The sequence below is a fragment of the Perissodus microlepis genome, chromosome 23 (genome assembly GCF_051167445.1).
Source record: "Perissodus microlepis isolate ML-2025 ecotype Zambia chromosome 23, ASM5116744v1, whole genome shotgun sequence".
In the NCBI taxonomy this organism is placed as follows: Eukaryota; Metazoa; Chordata; class Actinopteri; order Cichliformes; family Cichlidae; genus Perissodus; species Perissodus microlepis.
In genome coordinates, this window is record NC_140482.1 from 35,135,975 (window position 1) to 35,153,469 (window position 17,495).

The following is a 17,495-nucleotide window of genomic DNA, read 5'->3' on the forward strand; positions in this document are numbered from 1 at the left end:
AACTAGTTGGGTTTTTTGTAGTTTTTTGAATCTCCCAGCCTTCGATCAGGTAATTCATTTACAGCAGTTGGAAGCTTACAGATAAAACAACAAAAAAAAAAAAGAAATGCACAGGAAAAAACTGAAGAAACCAACTATTTAAAAGATGAAAAAATAGGAAAATAACTCATTAGATTATATATGGGAGTAAATGACCCTTTTCATCTTAAGGGTCTAGTGAAGAGATGGCTGCGGACATTAGGGAATGTACTAGTGTGAGATGATGTAAAGGGTGGGAACAATCAGACATGATGGGTTTTTCTTTCTTATGTAACTGCAGGGTTTTCGGTGCTGTTCCACAGTTATTTTGCTGCAGATATTAATCACCTTATTCAGTTTGTTTTCTGTTTGATCTCGAGAGACTGATTGCAAATGACAGCTTGGAAAGTGAGTTCAAATTCAATAAAAGAGAGATAAAGTGTTGTCACCAGGGCCCTGTCAACCTGGAGCTTGAGGAGTTTGTCGATATAAAAGAAACACTGTAGGTTTTCTTATTCTCATGTCAGTATTAATATTACTATTAGAGTGGACCTGTGATGCTTCATATTTTCTGCATCAGTGGTTAAACTTATATATATTAAATATGACTATGTTTTGAATTAATAAGGTCAGTGTATTTACATGTAATTCTTGTCAGCTAAAAGTTTCAAACTGCCGCAGTTTCTTTTCCCCACTTTTGGCTCACTATGATGTAAGTGACAGCAGATATTCCTCATATAGTCATCTCAAATCAACATAATTGGTTTTGAGCTCATAAGCCCCTCCCGCCTGCTCTTCAAAGTGTTGTTTTTAAGAAGCAACCAATCAGGAGAAAGTTAGCTTAAACGAGGGGAATGAGGCCCAGTATAAGATAAATAGGGATTATTGTGAACTGTGAATGCTGCAGAGCATTATGTTTACCATTAAAAGTTGTCACTTTGTATTACATATGAGGGCTAGGGTTACATAAGCCATTGCTTTGGCTTACACCCTTTCTGTCTGAAATATAGCAAGTTTTAGTTTTAGTCTGGCACTGCTTGTTTTGTTACGATCAGATAGAAATGAAAAGTTTAAGTCTAAAAGTAGTTTGTAGTTTATTTTATATTTATAGTCTTTAATATGGTTTCCAAATACATGTAGAATTGCAGTGTTTGTATTATTCTGAGCATCAATCACTTTATTAAAAACCAAGTCCACTATGTGCCATAGATTCCTATTTTAGGAAAAGGAAAGAGTGGACATCTTATACTTCTATTTCCTAGCATTTAAAACTTTAACACAGAAAGCAGATTCATTGAATTCCAGTTCCGCCCTTCTCGAGGTGGCCTCATAGAGACACAACTCCGCCGTGAAAAAAAAGCGAAATATCCTGCAAACTGAGATTTAAAACCTGTCTGATATTAAAGACACTCCCAAATAGGGATGGGTATCGTTTAGGTTTTATCCGATACCAGTACCAAACCGGTACTTTTGAAACGGTGCCGGTGCTTAAACGGTGCTCGAACCGGTGCTTAAACGGTGCTCGAACCGGTGCTTAAAGAATGAAGAACACAAACTTTGTTCAAAAACCTCTCATTTTTTTTGTAAAAAGATAACAATGTTAGCCTTTTCTGCAGCTATAGGGGATTTATGGTATCACTCTTGGCTGGAAGCAGTGCTTAATCAATGGAAAAAACACAAACTTTGTCCAAAAACCTCTCATGTTTAGCTGTTTTCCACTTTTTCTTTGGTCATTTTAGCCTTTTTGGCCAGGGTGAAGGGAGTATCTGCCATCAAACAAGAAGACAGCCGCATGTAACTACGACGGTGTTTGCTAGTTCACCTTACATGCATTATTTTAATAACGTGGTTAGCCTACTCAACGTAAATTACACACGAACAACATGAAGCTACTCACGCAGAGAAGAACGGCTGCTGCTGCTGCCATCATCATCCGTCATCATTTCTGCTACACTGGCAGGGCTAGGAGCCAGGACTCTACTCTTCATGTTTTTGGGGGATGTTGCTAACTCCTGGTCCGATAACAGGCAACCCACCCGCAGTAGATGTGCTCGATGTGAGGTCTCGCAGCAAGCTATCAAATACGACGCATTTTTTGGCTTTTAAAAAAACGCTATGCATCGCCAGGTGTTTCATCAGATTCGAGGTGTTACCTCCTTTGCACTGTATCACAGTATCAGCTTAAAGCACTTGTTGCAGGCTGCTGAGTTTGCATCTTTTGCTGTGAAGTACAGCCAGACTGACCGCTTCGCCTTGGGCATTTTTAATCTGTAGCTCTGCTCTAAAAGAACGTACGTACCTGGGCCCGCCTACTACGCTTGCAAAGGTAAAATGATTGGCTGGAATCCAAAGTGTATGACATCTCAGGGAAAAAAAGCACCGAAATCAAGCACCGAAATGTGCGCTGCTTTTCGGTCTGGTTACTACCGTTTATGTCAGAACCGGTGCCATTATGGCACCGGATACCGGTACCCATCCCTACTCCCAAACCAGGATAGCGATGGAAGCAAGATAAATAAGAAAGAAAAATCCAACGCAATTAAACTACAGGGATGAAGACTTGCAGGGAACGCGGTGCGGGGCTAATGCTAAAGACAACACAGGGCAGACATCCACTGAACCTGCTAAGGTAAATATGGAGATAATCCTACAAGAAAATCAAGAATTCCGAAAGAAGAACAACACTCAGCTCGAAGATATAAAAGTCAAAATTCTTTAGGCTAACAGGAGAATCGGTGAGGTCAAAAACCACATTGAAGCAGCCGAAACCAGAGTCCAAACACTCGAGCAGGTGATGAAACTCGTGCTCTAAGCTCAACCTCAGTATGACAAAAAACGTATTGACCAGGATGGGAGAGCCAGGAGAGACAACGTTAGGACATATAATGTCCCAGAAAATGAAGAGGGGGACTCAACGATAAGCTTCATGGAGAAACTCCTTAGAGAAAACTTGGACATTCCACCAGCCACTGAGCTACACATCGTAACGGCACAAAGAGCACTCGCCCCCAAACCTGCCTCGACTGAGACAAGATCGAGAGTGATCAAATTTCCCCACTATGAAACAAAAGAGGATATTCTACACAAAACATGGATTTAAAAAAAAGACATAATTTTGATCATTACTATCTGACAGCCATTCTGAATAAACGACAAGAATACAATGATGTGAAGCGGGCGCCGAGGGAGAAGAAAATCCGCTTCCAAACACTGTACCCATCCAGGCTCCGGAATTCTACGAGGAGGGGACACAGCTCAGGAGGCTACAAATGAGTTCCCGGTCAAGGTTCTTCTCCACCCAGTGGATCCTATGGAGCAGCTGACCCAGCAAGCATTGAGCATCGGAGAAGAAGAGGAGACATGACACCCAAGGGTAGCAGCTATCAGAGATAAGCTCCAGGTCTACAGAAGGAAATCTCCTCAGTAAGAACCAAAATAATAATAGTAAAAAGTAGTTATAAACAAAAGATAGGGTACTGTTATCCGCTCTGATTTACCTCCCCCTCCTACATTTCTGATTGCATTTGAGCATCCCATATAGGAGTTAACATATTCTCTTTGCTTCCTTTTTGAGTAGATAAAACCCCATAACAGAGGACCTTTTATTTTCTCAATGGCATGAACAATTGTCTTCAGTGGACTAAAACACCATGGTGGGCCCTTCCTCTACAAAAGTACAGAGGGGGCCTCCCTCCAAAGCCAGATATTTCATCTGGCAAGCTAAAGGGACCGTTCATAAACACTCTTAATTTGGAAACCACTGTTTGGCAAATATATGTTTACCAGTAGAGTTCTTGGTTCATATTACAAAATTACTTTCATTGAGTTATTAAGGCACCTTTTCTAGAGAGGCTAAATGTAGCAGACTTATTGGCTCTTGCTAGATTTGATACATGGGAGACTAAAGATCATCTCCTTCAATGTGAATGGAATACTAAACCCTATCAAACGCTTCAAGATATTATCAAAAATGAAATAATGAATGCACAAAACCAAAACCCAAAAACACTAGAACAAATTAAGAAATTAAGAAATAATTATACACTTAATATACACTCAGGAGATTGAAAAGAAGATGCTATTCTCTAAACAAAGATATTACAAAAATGTCTCTAAATTTACAAAATTACTGGCATGGAAACTTAAGAAACGTCAAGTAGACAATACAATACACAAAATTACAAACCCTCAGAAAAACACAATAGAAAGTAGGCAGGATAAGATCCAGTCTATCTCCAAAACCTTTAATAAACAACTCTTTTCTAAAACTGCAGATGTTGGAATTGACCAAATGGATATATTTCTTGGAACACTTAATTTAGCTGTCAGGACGGAAGATCAGAATAAACAACTAGCCTCTGAAATAAAAGTAAAGAATTAGAAAGTGTTATCTGGGTAACACTTACTAAAGATACAACAGGACTATGTGATAAAAAACTACAACCACTTGTATCAAAGAGTCAGAGATGATCTTACAAAATGGAATCATATCCCATGTTTGAGCATAAGCTCTAGAATAGAAATCATCAAAATTAACATGTCACCAAGATTTCTATATTTGTTTCAAACTCTCCCGCTCTGACAAAAACAAAAAAAATTTATTGAATGGCATAAACCATCTCTAGATTTATATGGCAAGGGAAACGACCCAGAATACAATACAAAACACTACAACTGCTCAAAGAGAATGGTGGCAGGGGCCTAGGGCTGTGCGATATGAACAAAATCTCATATCCCGATATAAGAATTCTATCGTCCCGATAACGATATAAATCACACAAATGTAACATTTTCTGTAAATTCTGTGAATCTCGGGCAGCTCGACTTGCGGGAAGTGTTTCCAGCTGCGCTGTACCTGGAGTCGAGTGTTTTAACCGATGTATGAAACTATACATTTTTAGACATAAGTTGTAACAGCCGCCGTTTTCTTTGTATTTATTACACGGCGTGCTGCGGGGAAAAGCCTGTTCTAACGTTTGAGTCTAAGGTTTATTTTTTTTAGCACCCGACGGCTCTTTTTTTTTACTTCTCGTCCGTAAATAATCTGCTCTTTCACGTGATTCAGTTTATTTTGAAAAGTCTCAACAGGATCTTGAGCTTTATTGTGAAAGGTTTATGTGGAACATAAACAAGCGGACACGCGATGGCGTTACCGTCGTTGTTGCTAACCACAACACATAAAAACAGGTGCTTGTCCGTCCGTAGTGTGGTTATATTAGATATAAGAGAAAGAGAGAACTTTAATAAATTAATATAGCCACTACAGTGCCCATCAAAACGATGAAAAAATATTACTGTAAACAGTTTATTTTGTGACACCACGAAACAAACGATAGCGTAAAATGAAACATAGACGTTTTTATATTGTCATCCGATATATATCGTTATATCGAACAGACCTACAGGGGCCTACCATGTTTAAAAAAGTACTATATTTCAGCAGTGCTGCACTGGTGTGATCCATCATATGTAGCAGCATGGAAGGAAACTGAATGCAAAACAATAACCGATATGCATATACAGGCAGTTCTGGCAGATAAAACTCTACAGGACTTGATTGTTAAAACAGGAAATCCATGGGTAAAAGCCACACTAGAGGTTTGGAAAATGGTGATAAAAGAAAATAAGTTGGATATAGATAAATACTTACTTGGTGTGCTGCTGGCTGCCTGTAAAAAGGCACTGACCAAAGGGTGGCTAACATGGGATTCACCAAGATTATGAGTCTTAAAATTAAGGTATGTGTCAAGTGATGTACATTTTATTTCAGGTTTAACTTCAATAAACACTTAAATTAAAAAAAGGTACTATCACCTGAATATTACACAGCTGCTGTGTTTTGGTTTTCCCCTTACATTTATGGATCACGGATCACAGACTGCATACTACATAAATAGTTATTTTTAGCTTCCTTCCTCCTGCTTTGTTCTGCTTCCGTCTTTTACCTTCACCAGATGTGAAACAATCCCAGATCGAATGGCTAGAATGAAAAAGCAGCAAGATTTTGAATCCTGGATTACCAGGGTCAAAGCATCCTGCATTGCGAGCACATGGGAAGAAAGACGTAACCCTCAAAAATAGGTTGTGCTGCTGCACAGTCTTGTTCTCTGCAGAAAAAATGTGTCCTGCCTTGTTTCATGCATGAGTGTGTGAGCATGCCCATGGCGGTGTATTATGAGCTTTGTACCACTGGATTGGCCCTCATGCTGGAAGAGCGTGCTGCAGGGAAACAGAGCATTGCCGTCGTACCCATAATATGAGTCGCTGCACTTGCACTGAGAGTGAACAGGTCGATGCTACCAATTCGATCAAAAAGAGACACAAGAATGGCATGAAAAGAAACAAAGCCAAGATGAAAAATATCAGAGACCTCCTCATAATCACTCTGTAATATATCCCAAAAGTACTGATTATCCACAGATTAGGCAGTCCACTATTCTGTCATTCAGTGAGCTGTTTTTTTACCAAATTTAACCTGATTCCAAACTAGGGTGTTACAATACTGGAAATTTACACTCAATACTGATAGAAAGGGATGTATTTGATTCTATTTTGAAAAACCACAGGGGACAAATGACAAAAACATAAGGTATTGCAAAAAAAAAAAAAAAAAAAAGATAACATCAGTGACAGCACTTTTTAAGCTGTCTGGCGCAGTGCAAAAAAATGCTGTAACTGTAAGGTATCTTATTCTTTCGGCTGCTCTCTTTACGCGTCATCACAGTTGATCATCTGCCTCCATCTCACAGTCACACTAACCCTCTGCATGAACCTCCGCTCAGGTTTTCTCATTTTTCTCCTGCCTGGCACCTTGATATTCAACATCCTTTTTCCACTATCTTTGCACCATCCCTCCTCTGTACACGTCCAAATCATCTCACTCGTTCCTCTTTAACTCCCACTTGAGCTGAGCTGTCCCTCTGATATATTCATTTCTAATCTTGTCCATCCTGGTCACTCTCAGCGAAAATCCTAGCATCTTCAGCTTGGCCTCCATCTCCAAACTATACATCACAGCAGGTGTCTCTATCACCTTGCAACCCTTCCTTTTCATTCTTGCTGCTATCCTTCTGTCACAAATCACCCCTGACACTCAACTCCACCCACTCCACCCTACTAGCACTCTCTTCTTCATGTCTCTTGCTTTTGATGTTTGACCCCGGGTATTGAAGCTCATCAACCTTTTCTTCCTCTACTACTGGCAGCTCAAACAGCTAACAGATCATCTGCAGAGGAATGGCTTATTTGAAGAGTTTCAGTCAGGTTTCAGAGCTCATCACAGCACAGAAACAGCTTTAGTGAAGGTTACAAATGATCTTCTTATGGCTTCTGACAGTGGACTCATCTCTGTGCTTGTCCTGCTAGAGCACGCTGTAGGTATTACAGGTATTACAGGTACTGCAGTGGTTTGAATCATATCTATCTAATCGACTCCAATTTTCTGCACGTAAATAGAGAATCCAATGGTCCTTTGGAGGTTTCTGTTTACATTATACATGCTTCCCTTAGGCAGTATCATTAGAAGACATAGTGTACATTTTCACTGCTATGCAGATGACACCCAACTATGTCAATCCATGAAGCCAGATAACACACACCAATTAGTTAAACTGCAGGAATGTCTTAAAGACATAAAGACCTGGATGGCCACTAACTTTCTGCTTCTTAATTCAGATAAAACTGAGGTTATTGAAAATCTTAGAAATATGGTATCTAACCAGATTCTTACTCTGGCATTACCTTGGCCTCCAGTAACGCTGTGAGGAACCTTGGAGTCATTTTTGACCAGGACATGTCCTTCAACGCACATATTAAACAAATATGTAAGACTGCTTTCTTCCATTTGCGCAACATCTCTAAAGTTAGAAATATCCTGTCTCAGAGTGATGCTGAAAAACTAGTTCATGCATTTATTACTTCCAGGCTGGACTACTGCAATTCATTATTATCAGGAAGTCCTAAAAACTCTGTGAAAAGCCTTCAGTTAATCCAAAATGCTGCAGCAAGAGTACCGACAGGGACTAGAAAGAGAGAGCATATTTCTCCTATATTGGCTTCCCTTCATTGGCTTCCTGTTAAATCCAAAATTGAATTCAAAATCCTGCTCCTCACATACAAGGTCTTAAATAATCAGGGCCCATCTTATCTTAGTGACCTTGTAGTACCATATCACCCTATTAGAGCACTTCACCCTTGCACTGCAGGCTTACTTGTTGTTCCTAGAGTATTTAAAAGTAAAATGGGAGGGACAGCCTTCAGTTTTCAGGCCCCTCGTCTGTGGAACCAGCTTCCAGTTTGGATTCAGGAGACAGACACTATCTTTACTTTTAAGATTAGGCTTAAAACTTTCCTTTTTGCTAAAGCCTATAGTTAGGGCTGGACCAGGTGACCCTGAATCCTCCCTCAGTTATGCTGCAGTAGGTGTAGGCTGCTGGGGGATTCCCATGATGCATTGAGTTTTTCCTTTCCAGTCACAATTCTCACTCACTATATGTTAATAGACCTCTCTGCATTGAATCGTAACTGCTATTGATCTCTGGATCTCTTCCACAGCATGTCTTTATCCTGTTTTCCTTCTCTCACCCCAACCGGTCGCAGCAGATGGCCGCCCCTCCCTGAAGGAGGTTTCTTCCTGTTAAAAGGGAGTTTTTCCTTCCCACTGTTGCCAAAGTGCTTGCTCATAGGAGGTCAAATGATTGTTGGGTTTTTCTCTGTATCTATTATTGTAGGATCTACTGTACAATATAAAGCGCCTTGAGGAGACTGTTGTTGTGATTTGGCGCTATATAAATAAAATGTAATGGAATTAAATTGAATCCACTGTTACAGATCTCCCTCCCATTAACACACATGTATTCTGTCTTTAATTCCTCTTTTCTCTGGAGCAAGCCTCCAACTCTCCAGATATCCACCTGCTCCCACCTCACTCCTACTGCTTACTTTAACTGTAAGGTATGACAAAATTATTGGACCACTTGTCATAAAAAACAAGAAAACACAAAGATTGTAGAAAACTGTTAAAAACCTCATGTTTTTATTAGGCATATAGCAAACTGAAATCTTGTTTAAATACCCAAATTTGAGCCAGCACTGGACTTCTTTGAGAAATCAAAAAGTAATTAAACATTCAACCGCTAAAACTAATTTTTCTGTTCAGGAATGCATTTAGTTTTAATCGCTAGGTTAACAGCTGTAACTATTATTATTATTAACAATAATAATAATAATGATAATAGATTTGTATAGTGCCTTTCAAAGGGCGCTTTACACAAGAGTAGAAAAAAAAGGTTTTGTTGAAGAGGTGAGAATTTGGTATCCTAATAAATAAAAAAATACTACTAATAATGATGATGTGCTTTATGTCATGAGCTTTTTGGAAAACACAGCATTAAAATTTAGCATTAAAATGCATAATTTTGATTGAGGACCTTGTGCATACTGGTGGTTGAACCTTAATAGAAATATTAAAAATTATTGCTTGATTTCTGGCAGCTGGGAATAAACCTTTCCTTTGGTGGTCTAACAAATTTTTTACGCATTACTATATATTCATATTATTGTTATTATTTTACTTTTGCTTGAGGCAGTGCTGTATTTCTAGACCCTTACCTCCATATGTCGTTGCTCATCAATTAGAGTTGTTAAGGTAGGCTGCCAACGTTTCTGTCTACTTGCTGGTAGGCTTTTATCAGCTTCAATCTTTGACTTCAAGAGAAACACAACACTTTTTAGATTAAAAAAATGGGTTATTTTGTCAAATTCACGCTGTTTGTTATCGTTACAGATCTGCAGGACTGATAACGCTTGCTACCTAGCGTTCACATTAAGGTTTAGCCATAGCCGCTAGCTGTTACCGTAATACACGCTAATGTGGCTATCGGGTAATTGCTAGTAGTTAAACGGCTAAGATTAATATTTATAATTCATGAACTGTTTAATACTTAAAAGCATTAGTGACCTCTCGAAAATTCTCGTAAGGTTTTGTTCAGTGTTGTGAATCTAAACTACCTCAGCAGCTGTTGACAGAAGCAAAGACAGCGCTGTCAGTCTGGATGCAGATACAGGGACTCATGATGATTGTCGATTTTAGTTAGCAATCCTATTCCACTTCCTCAAATATAAGAAATACCTAATACTTGTTTTAGTTTACGATTTGTAATAGATTTGCGTATTGCTCAGAGTTAGATTTAGATACTAATCTAACTCGAATGTGTGTTTTGTAACCATTTTACCAAACGCACAGTTTAAACCCAAATCCATTTGACTTGTGTGGACATAATGTCTCGATTGATTGATTGATTTTATCAACTTTCTTCCATTTTGGTCATTTTAGGGTGCATTACATGACAAGAAGCCACACTAGGCAGCAGAAACAGATCAGCCACAATATTAAAACAATAATTAAATAATTTATTTAGATTGCAAATGTTTTGTGCAGTAGACCTTGTTTTGTCTTGAATCCTTTACAAATCTTAACTTAAAAATTTGTTTAGGTTGAAAATTTATTTTATATTGAAGGGCGGTTTAATCCAAAGCTTCGTAGCACAATGTCTGAAGGTGTTTTCTGTTCCTTCCTGTTTGCCTTTGGAGTAACATATGACAGATTGCACCTACATGTGCTATATCCATAAGAAACTGGGGAAAAAATACAAATATGATACAAAGTCATGTAAGCTCATTCATCATTTTCATAATATCATCGCTGACCAAAGACAATGACTGCTGGTGATTCAGTGCTTTACAACCACCATCTACCTACAGGTTTTACACTTAAGTATTACTATGACTGAAGCAAATAAATATAAAATGTTGATTTGTGTGCCATGGATTTGCTAGTTATTATTATTATTATTATTCAATTTGGAAAGAGCCATGGTGGCAGTTTCTCCCATAGATTTAAGCTAAGCTTCACATTATGTCATGAAAGTAGCAAAATCTCGAAGTCTCTGCAAGAAAAGGAATGAGCATGTTCTTCAAAATATTAAAATTGTTCCTAAAATCCTTTGGGATCTGGGGCATCACAATGGAAGGTAATCCTGTCACGTCCATGTTTTGAAGAAAAACAACAGTAGTTTTAAGTTTTTATAGAAAAAAATGGGAATAGTTTTTATCTTGGCTGATACTTGAGAACATTTTTCAAAAATAAAATGAGGGTTATGTTTTTTAGGTAGGATTTAGCTAGGGGACAGGGTCAAAAAGATAAGGTGTATATATAGATCTTTATATAGATCTTTTTTGGAATGATGAGGGACTTCAGCAGAGTCAAATATAAGATGAACAAGATGGAAACATCTGTCCCTTGACCCTGAGTTTCTAAAATATTTTTTGTGTAAACATGTCCTCTCTCTTTCATACACAAAGAAACCCTCGAGTTCTTCAGGGTCAAGGAGTGGGGAAATTAGTTTACTGTATCATTTCCCATCATGCCTTTCGTTTAGTGAGCAGCATGCAAAGTGAAATCCCACACCGGTTTCTACTTATAGCACTGAAAGGGATACCCGCAGAGCCCAGCAAATGCCTGTCTGCACAGTGGTGTAGAGTAGCTTTGTAGCTTTGTAACCTCACTCACTTAGTTCAGGGAGTGGACCTTCACAACTACACAAACACACAGAAGTAAGACACACAGCTGGGTAGCTGCTGTAGTTTTGAAGGAGAAATGTTCTGCAGTACTTGTTGAAACACCTCAACCAAGGCTGAAAATTCCCTCCACTCTGTGGACAAACTGAATCCCTGGATCAGGAGAGAGAATCCGGATCCAGATTAGTTTGTGATATTAGCTTAAGAACATCAGGGGACGTCTCCCAATTTCAGTTAGGTATATATTTGTAAAATGTCAAAGTTTTGCTCTATGTCTCGATGATAAAGAATCTGCTAAAAAACTTCCTGGATCTAGCAAGAATCCAGGAAGTCTTTAGGGACTGGATTGACTCCAGAAGTTGAAGCAAGCCAAAACTTTCATAATTTGTTTTTAACTATTTGATCCTGGTAGCCAAGAGGAAAAAAACAGGAAGCAATCACATTATTTTCTTGGAGGAGATCATTAAATTGTTTGTCTACAGTTTTAGCTGAAGAACCAATGAGCTCATGCCATAATGTGTCATCCATCCATCCATCCATGTTCAAATAGCAAGAATTGCTTCTCCTGCTACAGTAGTGGTCAGAATTTAATCACACTTAAACACAATTATCATCTAATGCATCTTCAATCAAATTGTGCTTAAGGTCAGAATCATAATTGTTTTGTTTTTTATGCGCAATAAGCTTTGAATTATGATGGATTGCGAATTGCACGAGCTACTGTTTCAATGAGGTTCTGTTAAATGTTTTCAAGCAAACTTTTATTGTTATGTTATTGTTTGGATCCTGAGAAGAGAGCGCACAGACACGTTTTCGCATTTACACATGGGAAAGTTTAGTGTAAGAGTTTATAACTTACTGGCATGAACAATGATGAGGTGGTAAAGATACCTACTGAAAGTCCAAAGTTAAATTCTTCGCTTTTGTCAAACACTTCCTCATGAATCAGCACTGAGCTTGGTACCAATAGCAGGGTTTATGACAGCTGCCCTGTTTTGTTGCGTCTAAATCGACACACTTGAAGTGATTACCTCACAGACTGATAGATTAGCGAATCTTCCAGTGGTACCTGTGATATGTGTAGCCTTGAACTTTTATATTTACTGTAGTGCTGCTCACTAGTTTGTAATAGCTTTTGGAGTTGTGACGATAACTGAGCTTTCCCTACTTTCAGTTGTGCATTTATTTTCAGTCTGTAAGTAGGGGAGCTAGTGACCTCCTCCTTTTTTTTTTAATTGCTTTGGCTGTTGGTGCTCTATTTTTTATGTGTGGTGTCAATCTTTCACACTTCCTGTAAATACAAGTATGAACCAAAGAGCCAAGGTTTTCTTCTCATTCCATCTGCTGTTTTCTTCGTTTTCTTTTAACTCCGTCAAACACATTTCATTAAGTACACGCGTGTAACAATGAATATGCTCATAGGCACAGTCCTGCTCGTTATCTCGCCCGAGGGTGAGATATAAAGATTAATGATGTGATTGCATGTGGCTGTGGTTGTCATCCATTCTCCTTTCTACCGCCAGAGAGAAGGCGACAGGGCAAGTTCCAGCCGTTCAGACGACTGTTTGGGAAGAAGAAGAAAAGACAGGCGAGAGAGGGCTTTGATGGAGCAGAGCTAAAAACCAGTTTTTCCACAGGGGAAGTGTGCAATGGCGTTACATCTGATGAGGAGTCCGATCAAAATCTGAGGTTAGTACATGGATCAGTTTTTTTTTTAAACATGTATTCATCTATACTATACACACAGAAACTGAGCTTATTGTCCATTCACTACACTACCAAAGGTTGGAATTTGTTGCTTTTTTAAAACAGTACATTGTTTTTTTTCTCTGCTAAAAGCAACTCAGCTTCTTATTCACTTCTAGACAAATGAAAGTGTTAAATCACGCGGTTACAAGGTGACATAATCTGTAAAGACAAAGGTGAGGCTGTGCGTTGAAATGACTTTAAAGGCAAAAGGCTTCACTGACAATACGAGCTTACAACCTGTAACGACTTGTAACAGGACTGCGGGATCAATCATTTCACTGTGTAAAGTTTTTTGCTGCTGCAAGTTTGTGATAAATGCATGAATGACTGACAGAGATGACACGCTGCAGCACTGAAGACAATCTCCTTCTCCTGCAGGGAGTTGAATCCCATCGGATCTCGAGCTCTCTCACACGACAGCATCTTCATTCCAGAGGAACCGGTGAAGGAGGCTGGTCTGGATCACAGCATGTCCCAGGAAAACGTGTCGGATAAAGTTAGGAATCTGCAGGTGGGCCGTGCAGAGGTGTACACTCACTTCTCTTTTTGCTCCAACTAGATATGTTGTAATCATTAATTGTTTTTTATCCTCACAGAGGCAGATAGCACAAGGTATAAAGTTTGGCCAAAGGCCTCCTTCTCTGAGAAGAAGTGAGGGAGATGAGGGCAGCTCAGATGAGGAAGAGGTTCCGCGTAGCCCTCTGAAAGTTTTGGCCCAGGTAGAAGCGGAGCCACCAGGAACAGAGCCAAAGGTATGAGTTGACTGACTGGTAGGTTTTTTGTTTGTTTTAAGTTTGATTAATTTAACACAACAAAATTTGTTCTGTTTAAGTCATGGGTAGCACTAAACATGTGAAGAAGTTGGTTAGAACCTTTTGTGATTCTGGTATATCACTCCATATCAGGGGATTGTATTAATATTAAATAAATACATAAATAAATGAATTCAAAAATATGGGGTGTGGGTGATATTTTTGAGAAAACACACACACACAAAAACTTTGATAACTGTGAGAATATGAAACAAATTTGAGAGGTAAAAAACATTTCCCTTATTCTGTCAAGGTACCACATCACTTCAGTTTGCAACAACCTTATCACACCACGGACACCTCTGCTTTCTGTGTACTGTCTCTACAGAGATCTCTTTAAGTCGTAGTTTAATTGCTCTTACTGTGACATAAGCAGGTGCAGGGAGGTCAGCCATTTGGACCACACAGCCCCCCTGTGAAGTCTCCAAGGTCCAAACGAGTTCTTCCACTCACTGGCACGATTGAGTCCATCAACCTTGATGCCGTCCCTCAGTCTGTTCCTCGCTTAGACAACGCTGCCGCCAAACATAAACTCTCCGTCAAGCCGAAAAACCAGAGGATTTCCCGCAAGCACAGACGATTCACACAGGTGAGTTTCTTTTAATGTGGGTTTGCATGTTTGTTTATTCTGTGACACACTTTGTTTGTTAAAAAAAAAAGCTGACACTACTTGGACTTTTGCATTCCAGGACCTCCAAGAGGTATCCATTCCTGGTTTGGTCCAAGATGACCTCGAAGCAGCTGGCGTCTCCACAGACGACCAGCGTAGAGCATCTGTTGAGTCCCTTGAAAGCTTCAAGAAACAAAGACTCCATGAGGAGGAAAGACAGGAGGCGAGGAGGATGAGAGAGCTTGAGGAGCTGAGGTTCAGACAGGAGGAAGAAGAGAGGAAGAGGAGAGCAGAGGAGCTGAGGCTGCGTGAACTGGAGGAGGAGAGATGTCGTATGCAACAGCAGGAAGAGGAAGCAAGGAGGCTGCGCGAGGAGGCAGAGAAAAAGAGAATGGAGGAGGAGGAAAGGAGGATCAGAGAGGAAGAGGAAGCAAGGAGACTGCTAGAGGAGGCAGAGAAAAAGAGAATGGAGGAGGAGGAAAGGAGGATCAGAGAAGAAGAGGAGGCAAGGATGCTGCTAAAGGAGGCAGAAAGAAGGAGAATGGAGGAGGAAAGGAGGATCAGAGAGGAGGAGGAACGGAGGTTCAGAGAAGAAGAGGAAAGGAGGATCAGAGAGGAGGAGGAAAGACGGCAAGAGGAAGAGCGCATGAGAAGGATGGAGGAGGAAAGGAGAATGCGAGAAGAGGAGGAGCGTCGGCAGAGGGAAGAAGAAGAAGAAAGGAGACGACTAGAAGAACAATGGAGGAAAGAGGAAGAGGACAGGAAGAGGCAAGAGAAGGAGGAAAGGAGGAAACATGAGGAAGAGGCAAGGAGGCAGCAGGAGCTTGAGGCTGAGAGGAGGAGGAAGCTGGTAGAAGAAGAGGAAAGAAAGAAAGAGGAGGAAGCAGAGAAACTGAGGTTGTGGGAAATGGAAGAAAATAAGAAAAAGGTAGCAGAGGAGAAGAGGAAAAAGGAGGAAGAGGAGCAAAGAAGGATGTCATTGGAGGAGGCTGATGGGAAGTTTGACCCACAAGAGATGAAGAGGAGAGCTGAAGAGCTACGCTGGAGGGAGATGGAGGAGAGACAGAGGCCATTTACTTTTAAAGTGTCCTCTGGTGAGAAACAGATTCTCTTCCAGAAGGTCAATCTGACGCCTGTTACGCCGGCCTCCAGCCACCAGAGCGCTGCTGTCGCTTATCAAAGAGATGGAGCAAAGGCTTCCTCCTCTGAAGGACCAGACTCCCCCAACCTGCCAGCATCTCCATATGTCCCCCATACAGCCATCCTAGTGACAGGCGCCCAGCTATGTGGGACAGCTGTCAATTTAGACCAGATCAAAGACACCGCCTGCAAGTCCCTACTGGGTTTGGGAGAGGATAGAAAGGCTCAAGGAACACCGCCAACAAAGAGCAAGACTTCCCCAGAACGCAAGTCTGGAAAAACCAAATCACTCAATGAGTCTGCGCTCTCTACCGATCAGTCCAGTGCAGCTGTCCTGGCAGAATGGGCAAGCATCAGATCAAAGATATTCAAGGGGGTAGAAGAGGGGAAGTACGGCGAGTACCCAGAGCCGAGCAGGAGCCAGTCTCAGTCCAGCGCTGAAGAACAGCCTCTGTTTGCCCACACGAACCTCAGGAAGACCATGTCTGCTAGCGCCAAGTTCTCCATCACCCCTGCAAGGAAGAAGTTTGGAGATTCAAATAGGAACTCTGAGGTGTTTGGTGCAGAAGATAAGGAAGCAGGAGAGGAGGTTGCTCCACCTGGAAGCCCCACTGTAGCCTCTCCCTCTCCATCAAGTAAACCTCAGAACAGGACAAGTAAAAGTGTCCGCATCATAGAAAGAGGGTCAGATGAGTGTATGTTTGCCAAAGACCTTCCTTCTTTCCTGGTTCCCAGTTCTGAAATTCAATCTGAAGAGGCAGAGTCGAAGAGCAGAGTTCAGAGTGAAACAGAGACATCTGAAAGCAGAGTGGAGGGAGAGGAGCAGGGCCAGGACAGTGAGGAGAAGCCTTCTCCTTTTGGCATAAAGCTGAGGAGGACCAACTACTCTCTGCGTTTTCACAGCGAGCAGTCCACAGAGAAAAAGAAGAAACGCTACAGTGCTGGGGACAGCTTTGATGGCGTCCCCTCGCCTCTTACCCCCATTGAGCCAGACTCTGATGCTTCTTCTGTCTTTTCTGACAAATCAAGCCCCACGTCACCTCAGAAAGAGGGCGCGGTCAGCAAGTATTTACATGCATCTGCCTCTCCTGCATTCCCCCGGGGTAAACTGACTAAGTCTACCAGCCCGACTCCACACAGTGAGGGTGAGAAAGTGTTTTCCAAGCCACCGCTCTACCGCAGACCAGTGACATCACCTAAGCCTACAGGTGCAGCCCCAACACCTCCTCCATCACCACTACCTAAGGTAGCTCATGAGTCTCCCAGTGATGATTCAGTGGAGAATACAATGGGTGTGGATTCATCCATCCAGGAGCAAGCCGGAAAGAGTGAGGAACCTTCAGCCCTGCTGCACAAGAGCAGCCAAAGTCATGTCCAAGGGGAAGAAGAGCCGAAGGAGAAGAGATCATTCTTCCCCTCCATTAACATACCCTGGAGGGAAAAGGCAGACAGAAAAACAGAACTCATCAGGAAAGGTCAGCATCTTTGTTAGTTAGCTGAAATTATCCCATGAAATAATGAGCTTTAGATGAACCTGTAAGCTTATCTTGATACTTTTAGACAAAACTGTGTAAGCTGCTTCATCCCCA

General features: G+C 40.9%; 1 protein-coding gene across 3 annotated transcripts in view; it reads left to right on the forward strand.

Annotated features, from left to right (window-relative positions):
* cracd (capping protein inhibiting regulator of actin dynamics) overlaps window positions 1–17,495 on the forward strand; it is a 29,967-nt gene that overhangs the window by 9,785 nt on the left and 2,687 nt on the right. For 2 of the 3 annotated variants that reach the window (XM_084922050.1, XM_084922052.1), the window contains 5 exons: window positions 13,119–13,284; window positions 13,723–13,855; window positions 13,941–14,096; window positions 14,530–14,745; window positions 14,846–17,381. In XM_084922050.1, the coding sequence (XP_084778176.1) occupies window positions 13,119–13,284; window positions 13,723–13,855; window positions 13,941–14,096; window positions 14,530–14,745; window positions 14,846–17,381 (3,207 nt within the window). The remainder of the gene's footprint in view (window positions 1–13,118; window positions 13,285–13,722; window positions 13,856–13,940; window positions 14,097–14,529; window positions 14,746–14,845; window positions 17,382–17,495) is intronic. The other variant, XM_084922051.1, reaches the window with a different exon arrangement.